Source organism: Brassica oleracea, chromosome C7 (assembly GCF_000695525.1).
Source record: "Brassica oleracea var. oleracea cultivar TO1000 chromosome C7, BOL, whole genome shotgun sequence".
Lineage (NCBI taxonomy): Eukaryota > Viridiplantae > Streptophyta > Magnoliopsida > Brassicales > Brassicaceae > Brassica > Brassica oleracea.
This window is the reverse complement of record NC_027754.1, coordinates 29,178,809-29,187,292: the sequence shown is the minus strand read 5'-3', so window position 1 is coordinate 29,187,292 and position 8,484 is coordinate 29,178,809. Positions and strand designations below refer to the sequence as shown.

Below are 8,484 nucleotides of genomic sequence, written 5' to 3'. Positions count from 1 at the left end.
AATAAGGAGTGAAGATATTATTAGAAGTTCATGCTTGATGTTGTATTTGAAAGACGCTATGAGTCTTCTTGCACGATCGCTATGAGATCGTTGATTACCTTTACCTTCGTTATGAGATTGTAATCAGACTTCAAGCTATTGCGATTCTTAAACAGAGTTTATACAAGTTCTCAGAGTTACAGATATCCTAAATCTATCATTGGTGCGGTGAAAAGTTCGGATACGACGATTCTGATGTCGACGAGTGGTTCTCCGGTGCATTCACACATCGCCGATGAGGAAAATCTGTGATGTTTGGGGTTGGATGGTCAGGTTGAGTTTCTATCTGGTGCGTTCTTTCGTTTGAACAAGGAGCAAGGAGTAGCGAATGCGGCGATTGCGGTGGTGGAGGTTAAGACGTCGTCGATTGATGGGAAGATGACAACGATGGAGGCGGTGATTACGAATCTAGCTTCATCGGTGCAAACAGTGTTGAAATCGATGGGGAAGAAGCCAGTTCAGGAGCTGGAACAACATTCCGCGTCGTCTCAACCGCACCCTCACGTACGAACTCCATTTTCGGAGCGGAACAATCGATCTTCATTATCCTATAGATCTGATGAGCTGAACTTGGATAATCGAGAGAGTATGCTTAAGAAAGTAGAGATGCTGGTTTGTGATGGTATGAAGGTATTAGAGTGGATTACGGATCTGGAGTATTTTTACAATTTGGGGAGGCATAGCGATGAGACGAAATTGGATTTGGTACCATTGTGTTTGCAGGGAGCGGTGAAGAAAGGGTACGCCTAGGTGTTAAGGAGAGGTGGTTTTGCTCACTGGAGGGAGTTTAAGCAGAGATTGTTGGTGAGGTTTTCGGATTTCATTGATGATGAACCTGAGACGAGACTATTTTCCATCAAACAAACTGGTACTGTGACTGACTATGTCTCAGAATTTGAAGAGCTCTTAGCGCAAGTTCCTGATTTGGCAGATCATCATCTGGAACGCCTTTTCTACAATGGATTGAGTTTGGAGATGAAGGAAGTGATTCAAATGAAGGATCCCCAAGGTTTGCAAAATTTTATTGCTGCGGTGTTGCGTATGGAGACAAGCGCATTTTGCAAAATCGTTTGTGAATCAAACGCTGGTTCTACGCCGGTTCAGAAGTCTGCTACTGGGACTACTACTCGTACTCAAGGGCCGTTTATTCAGAACCGTGGTAACCAGGACCGTTCTAAGTGGGCGGTTGGGGATAATAAACAGTTGAAGGAGAATGGAAGGATAATAAACAGGACCGTTCTGCACAGTGGGCGAGGTTGAAGTATTCTGATGCTGAGTTGGATGGTATGAGAAGGGAAGGTGTGTGTTTCAAATGTGGAGATAAGTGGTCAAAGATTCATGCAAGTATTTGTCCCAAACGTGAATTGCGTATCTTGACTGTTATTAATGGATTGTAAATGGAGTTAGTGGATGATGTGGATGATGTTGAGGCTGTGGCGGTGTTGGCTGAGAGGAGTGAGTTAAAGACTTTGTCATACAATGCCTTTATGGGGATCAGTTCTCCTCGTACTATCAAGCTGTGGGGTTATGTTGGTCAGAAGGGAGTTACAATGTTACTTGACAGTCGAGCGTCTCACAATCTTATCTCTCCTGGCATTGTGCAGAATTTGAGTTTGTCGGTGGGTGAAGCTACGGGTTTGGTTGTTCTTTTAGGAAATGGCGTGATTGTGAAGGGTATGGGAGTTTGTCAAGCGGTGAAATTTCATATCAACTCCACGACGTTTACTTCTGATTTCATTGCGTTGGAGCTTGGTTCTGTGGATGTGATTTTGGGGATTCAATGGCTCGAGACGTTAGGGAAGTGTGAAGTTGACTGGAAGGAACAAGAATTATCGTTCAATTATGGAGGCCAAAGAGTGACTTTGTTGGGTGACCGAAGTTTACATGATACTGGTGCTTCGTTTAAGATGGTAGTGACAGAGGACCCAATGGTTCAGGTGGTGCAGGAGATTCAATGTTCAAGTTTGGTGGTTCCTCTTTCGACTCCTACTATGCCTGCAGCGGTGTCATCGTTTCTTAAACTGTTTGAAGACGTGTTTGCGGTCCCTACGCAGTTACCACCGGTTCATGGAATTGAACATTCAATTTCTTTACTACCGGGGGTTTCTACAGTTTTAGTGAGACCATATCGTTATCCTCATGCTACCAAGTTGGTGATGGAAAAGATGGTGAATGAGATGTTGGACAGTGGGATAATTTGTCCAAGTAACAGCCCGTTTTCGAGCCCTGTCTTGCTCGTCAAAAAGAAAGATGGAAGTCATCGTTTCTGTGTTGATTACAGGGCTCTTAACAGAATTACCGTGCCGAATAAGTTTCCTATTCCGGTCATTGACCAACTTATTGATGAGTTACACGGTTCAGTAATCTTCTCAAAGCTTGACTTGCGATCGAGGTATCATCAGATTAGGATGATGGACGAAGACATTCACAAGATTGCTTTCCGTACTATCGAAGGGCACTATGAGTTTTTGGTGATGCCTTTCGGCTTAACCAACGCTCCTGCTACCTTTCAGGCTCTTATGAACAGAGTGTTCAAGCTGTTTCTTTGAAAGTTCTTCTTAGTGTTTTTTGATGATGTGTTGGTCTTCAACAAGTCAGTGGAGCAACATGTGGAACACTTGAAGGCTGTATTGAACGTGTTTCGTGATAATCATATGTTCGCGAATCAAAAGAAGTATAGTTTTGGGCTTACTGAAGTGGAATATCTTGGTCACATAATCTCGGCGTCTGGTGTGGCTACAGAGACCACTAAAACTGAAGCAATGCGAGTATGGCCTTCACCAAGGAATGTGAAACAGCTGAGAGGTCTTTTGGGTTTAACGGGTTACTACCGTAAATTCGTAAAGGATAATGGTACCATCGCAAGACCCTTAACTACATTGTTGAAGAAAGATCAATTTTGTTGGTCTGAGTTGGCACATGCTGCGTTTGATCAGTTGAAGTTGGCTATGTCATCTACTACGGTGTTGGCACTGCCTGATTTCTCAAAACCGTTTGTCATTGAGTCGGATGCTTCGGGTTTTGGGTTATGGGCTGTTCTCATGCAGAACAAGCAACCTATTGCGTTCTTCAGTCATGCCCTCACTCCTCGTGAGCAGTTAAAGCCGGCATATGAGCGCGAGCTTATGGCAGTAGTGATGGCGGTTCTTAAATGGAAACACTATCTTATTGGGAGGAAGTTCGAAGTTCATACAGATCAGCGTAGTATTAAATTCTTGTTGGAGAAGAAGGAGGTTAATATGAAGTATCAGAGGTGGTTGACAAGACTTTTGGGATTTGATTTCGAGATTTTTTATAAACCTGGGTGTGAGAATAAAACGGCAGATGGGTTGTCGAGAAGTTTGGAGGATGGGCAGTCATCGTTTCAAGGAGATTTTTTGGCCTTGACTATTCCATCAGTGCTGCAGTTGCAAGACATTTATAAGGAGGTGGATACTGATTCCGAGTTACAGTCATTAAAAAGAGAGAATTTTGGAGGGGGACGTGAAGAATGCTTGTTATCAGATCATTCAGGGTCGCTTATGGTACAAACGACGATTACTCCTACCCCGGTCTTCGCGTTTCATTCCATTGATTTTGAGTGAGTTTCATGATAGCAAAGTGGGCGGCCACTCTGGCGTTTTGAAGACATTGAAACGTATTCAACAATCTTTTTATTGGGAAGGTATCTATAATACGGTGCAACAATATGCTTCAGAGTGTGTGGTGTGCCAGACACAGAAGTCTTATACCTTGTCTCCTGCTGGCTTGCTTCAACCATTGCCGGTTTCTGAGCGTGTATGGGAAGATATCTCGCTCGATTTTGTTGAAGGGCTGCCTACTTCTGGTGGATTTGATGTGATTTTGGTCGTTGTGGACCGTTTAAGCAAGTATGGGCACTTCTTTGGATCGAAACATCTGTTCTCGACTGTTGATGTCGCATCTAAGTTCGTGACTGAAGTGGTGCGACTACACGGGTTTCCAAAGAGCATTGTTTTGGATCGCGATAGGATATTTCTCAGTGCATTTTGGACAGAAGCATTTCGGTTGGCGGGTACCAAATTGAAGTTTAGTACCGCATTTCACCCTCAAACCGACGAGCAGACAGAAGTGCTGAATCGTTGTTTTGAAACATATTTACGCTGCTTTGCGTCCGCACACCCTCGTACTTGGTATAAGTATCTGGCTTGGGCTGAGTTATGGTATAATACAACTTTCCATACTTCGCTTAAAACGTCTCCTTTCGTGGTTGTGTATGGTAGAGAGCCACCACCTTTGATCCGTTTTGAAGAAGGTTCGACTACTATATGAACTGGAGTTTGCTTTGAAGGAACGTGATTTGATGTTGGAGAACATTAAGAAGAATTTGTTGCGGGCGCATGACTTGATGAAGCGTAATGCTGATGGTCATCGTCATGATGTGGAGTTTGAAGTGGGAATGTTGGTTTATTTGAAACTCAAGCCGTATCGTCAGCAAACTGTGGCTCGTAGGGTTTGTCAGAAACTCGCTGCAAAATTCTATGGTCCATTTTCTGTGATTGCTCGTGTGGGGAAAACAGCTTACAAGTTACAACTTCCTGCACCATCACGCATTCATCCGGTGTTTCATGTTTCGTAATTGAAGGCTGCGCTCGGTAAAGGGTTTGAAGCTCAACCCCTACCTACGGTGCTCTTGGATGAGGTGGAACAGAGGTTGGTTCCTGAGGACGTGGTTGCGAAATGGTATGACACGACTGGGTATTTGGAGTTGCTAGTTAAGTGGTGCGCGTTGCTTGAGTATGAGAATTCTTGGATGTCTTACCGTGAGTTTGTAGCACAGTTTCCTGATTTCAAGCTTGAGGGCAAACTTGATTTCATAGGGGGAAGTATTGATAAGTTCAAGCAGGCTTATGTTCGCAAAGGCGGTAAGAGTTTAGAAGAATTTGAAAAGAGTGAAGAGTCTCGAGATGAGTCAGAGGCTTCACGTTTGGATGCAGTTTCGAATAAAGAAGGAAAGACTCTGGTGGTCGCAGAAGCTTTGCCGTTAGAGTAAGAAAGAAGGCCGTTGAGCTTATAAATAAGGAGTGAAGATATTATTAGAAGTTCATGCTTGATGTTGTATTTGAAAGACGCTACGAGTCTTCTTGCGCGATCGCTATGAGATCGTTGATTACCTTTACCTTCGTTATGAGATTGTAATTGTAATCAGACTTCGAGCTATTTTGATTCTTAAACAGAGTTTATACAAGTTCTCAGAGTTACAAATATCTTAAATCTATCAGTGCACCGTTCTCAAGTACGTTCTGAAGAAATCTGGATTCCATCTTTCAATATTACACCAAGCTACAGAATCAAGAATTAGAATCACTCCAAGGTTTTTTTTGCCAATAGACCAATTAAATTGATTCAGCGTAAAAGGAGTGTTACCTATCTCTGTGCATCCGTATGCGATTGGGTATCGATCACGTAGATGTCTCGCAGTTTCTTCCTTGCTCATGTACCTCAGGATGCATTCCCTGACTCTTTCATGAACCTGAAACAGATCAAAGAAAGAAATAAGAGATTGATAGTATATATTCAGTAGTCGTAAAAGGATCCATGATTTGGATGGATATCAAAACTTACGTAATTGGAGAATTGCTTTCCATTCGTACAACCTCCAGGAAGATTCACCATTTTTGGGAAACTTTCACAGATCAAGAAACCTCTCACAAACCTCTCACTGGGTTCTTTGGAGAGAGACTGAGAAAAATAAGAAAGGGCCAAAGGGGGTTTTAACGTAAACGAGAGAGGGGAGGAGAGCGGGGAATAAGTTTTCTCGTTTGATATCCCGACTGTTATTTGGGGCTATTTTAAAACTCGGCCCATTTGTTCTTATTGGGCTGTCACATAATCAACACAATAAACCTACCGCATACAGCAAGAAAGTTGACTTAATGACTTGCAATAATCAGAATTTAACTCTCCCATTTGCCTTTTGGATTTTATATGATTAAATACTTATGCATACATTATTATAATAATAACTATATGAATAAGGATTTTTGTTCTACACAATCATCACTAGGGTTTTTTCACTATTACATATGAATGATGAGATATTTTCTCTTTTAAGTACGCAAAGGCTCCTTGGTTTTGCGGTTGAATCTTTTTTTGCTCGGAAGAAGATTGGTTTTGGAGATACGGCACAACGTATTTGACGATATCGACATTCGACATTCTTAGGTGTGCGCCATCTATACTCACAAACTCCACTTTCCCAGTATCAACCAATGGTTTTAGACCGATCCAGTCCTCTTTAAAGAGTTTTGTCTCTCGAACGGTGAGAAGAGGTCCGAAATCACCATCCGGGTAAAACCCGAACCAAGATGAATCTTTTGGAACAATGACCTTATCGTCTTCAAACTGTAAAACAAAACATGATCATCAAGAGAGGATTCAATGGATTTAAATATTAGAGAGATGTTATTTTGAGGAGATCGAACCATGATAAGAACCAAGTTGTGTAAGCTGGCGAAACGTTCTTTGTAAGTGGAGTTTCTTTGGCCTGGTATCTCATTGTTAAGCTTAGGTAGATACTTGGAACTTTCCAGGTACTTTTTCATTTCCTGAGAAAAACCAAAAATAAAGATTATGTTACAATCTAGTTAAAAATGTTCTTAATCTTCTAAACTAACTAGTTTGAGTGAAACATACGGTAGGGATTTTGAGATAACCACTAGGAGCAAGATGATCCTGCAAAGTCATTAAAGAAGTGATTAATTAAACTAATCCTGATATATAGATAGATAGATAGATAGAGAATTATATATATATATTTACTTGAATGAAGTCGCTATAAATATCTGACTTGATCAGCTCATCTGCTATTTCACACCATAATCCAGACTTTACCCCATAAAAAAAAGACAAACAAATTAACAACAGAGAAACACTGTCATTGATTAAATAAAATCAAGTCATTTGAAAATATTTAAAGTTGAATAAGAAAAACTTACACCACACATAGGAACAGAGGAGATTCCAGCATGAGGACCTGCTAAAGATACATAGTTGTAAACCGGAGGTCCACCATCGCAGAACTCAATCAAGCCCCTAGCCACTAGATTCCCCTGTTCCATCACACATCATCCTTATCAATCATCCATGACATCGAAACAGTGAATCTGATAGCGGATACATATGTATTCTTATCATACTGCAATGATTTTCCTTACTAGAATCAAACCAATAGCGATTTATTCAAGCTACAATGATAGGGTTAGACTCTACTGGCCTAACCCTAGACACTTTAAGATTTTTTTTCAAACATGCTCCCATTTTTGTGACGGGAAGGAAAAAGAATGAACGATCAAAATTTATATTCTTGGGTTTTCAAGAACCTGAGATCTTCCAACAATGTTGTATCCTTGTCGCAACTCTTTCATTTGCTTCACTTTCTCACACGCTATTTCTGCTTGTTTCGCAAGTGGCATGAACCATGAATCGAGTTCTCCATTTCCAACTTCTCTGGATTCAATACCAAAACAAAAAGAGTTTGATCATATGATAAAAATCTTTAAAAAGATAAGAGGATGTTGTGTGGATTTACAGGCAAAAACCAGGAGAGCCAGAGAAGTTAGAGAGAAGCTGTGTGAAGTTAGCTTCTTTGCCCTCCGAACATGCAGCTGCAATTCCATGAAGCACTATAAACGGAACCGATACAGAGACTTGAACCAATGCTAAGAATACAACCGCAGCCGCAAGTCCAAAACGCTTCTTCTCCATAGTCAACGCGAGAGATGAGATTGGCGTTTGTGTTTATGTTTTGTTGTCTCCAGGAAGTTTTGAGATGGGAATATAAGTAGGGAATAGAAAGAGCGTGATGTGGTTGGGAGTTGCGGCCAAGTAAGTGAGTGTCTTTGTAAAATGGACGGTGACGATTGCTCATGTCTTCCTGCGATCGCATTAACTCTCTTCTTCGTCATTTTTTTTGTTTATCCTAATCCTATGCTATCTTCTCGCAGCCTCTTTTAATATGCGTGTATGTTTTGTGTGTACTTTGTATGTATGCTATAAAATATGGAAGGATTTTTTTTTTTTTATATAACTCTGGTATTTGGGCAGCCACATTCCCAACTATCTCCCGAAACATTCCCAACTATCTCCCGAAAGGGGTCCAGCGCCCCAACGGAAGGGATGTTAAATCCGTTGTGGCCAAGGCTCGAACCCGGGTGGCGGACAGTACAACTGTACCTCCTTTACCACCAAGCTACGAGCGCTTGGTTAATATGCAAGGATTTCATATTAATTGGTTACTATAAATCCAATAACATTTACGACTTTGTAAGATTTACAATAAATTTCTTGATATTTTCTTTTAAAAGTTGGTATAATACTAGATTAGGATCTTTGCATCACAAAAAACATGGTGGTTTAGTGGTAAGTGGATTTTGAAGATCTAAGCAATCTGGTTAGGAAACATCTCAAAACATGGCCATGCGGATA

The 8,484-nt window shown here is 41.2% G+C and overlaps 2 protein-coding genes across 2 annotated transcripts; one reads left to right on the top strand and one right to left on the bottom strand.

Annotated features, from left to right (window-relative positions):
- Positions 1-234: 234 nt before the first annotated feature.
- LOC106303029 lies at positions 235-5,050 on the top strand. Its single transcript, XM_013739404.1, has 10 exons — positions 235-255; positions 313-669; positions 763-779; positions 822-1,198; positions 1,243-1,338; positions 1,447-2,567; positions 2,634-3,563; positions 3,754-3,981; positions 4,349-4,564; positions 4,643-5,050. Exons 1-10 carry the CDS (start codon positions 235-237, stop codon positions 5,048-5,050), a joined length of 3,771 nt encoding a protein of 1,256 aa, XP_013594858.1.
- A 901-nt stretch (positions 5,051-5,951) lies between these two features.
- On the bottom strand, positions 5,952-7,961 carry LOC106304303 (palmitoyl-protein thioesterase 1). The gene is given in 8 exon segments (XM_013740713.1): positions 5,952-6,146; positions 6,148-6,402; positions 6,483-6,605; positions 6,694-6,732; positions 6,820-6,885; positions 6,996-7,109; positions 7,380-7,506; positions 7,589-7,961. Coding segments are annotated over 8 exon segments (939 nt in total). The 5' UTR covers positions 7,765-7,961; the 3' UTR covers positions 5,952-6,107.
- Between the last annotated feature and the right edge of the window lie 523 nt (positions 7,962-8,484).

Excerpts from the sequence above, each read along its gene's own strand:
- LOC106303029 (XM_013739404.1), top strand. The coding sequence starts at position 235 with ATGTCGACGAGTGGTTCTCCG. Across the intron at positions 1,339-1,446 it reads GGATGGTATGAGAAGGGAAG|TGGATGATGTGGATGATGTT; the intron begins GTGTGTGTTTCA and ends AAATGGAGTTAG. Across the intron at positions 3,564-3,753 it reads ATCATTCAGGGTCGCTTATG|ACACAGAAGTCTTATACCTT; the intron begins GTACAAACGACG and ends GTGGTGTGCCAG.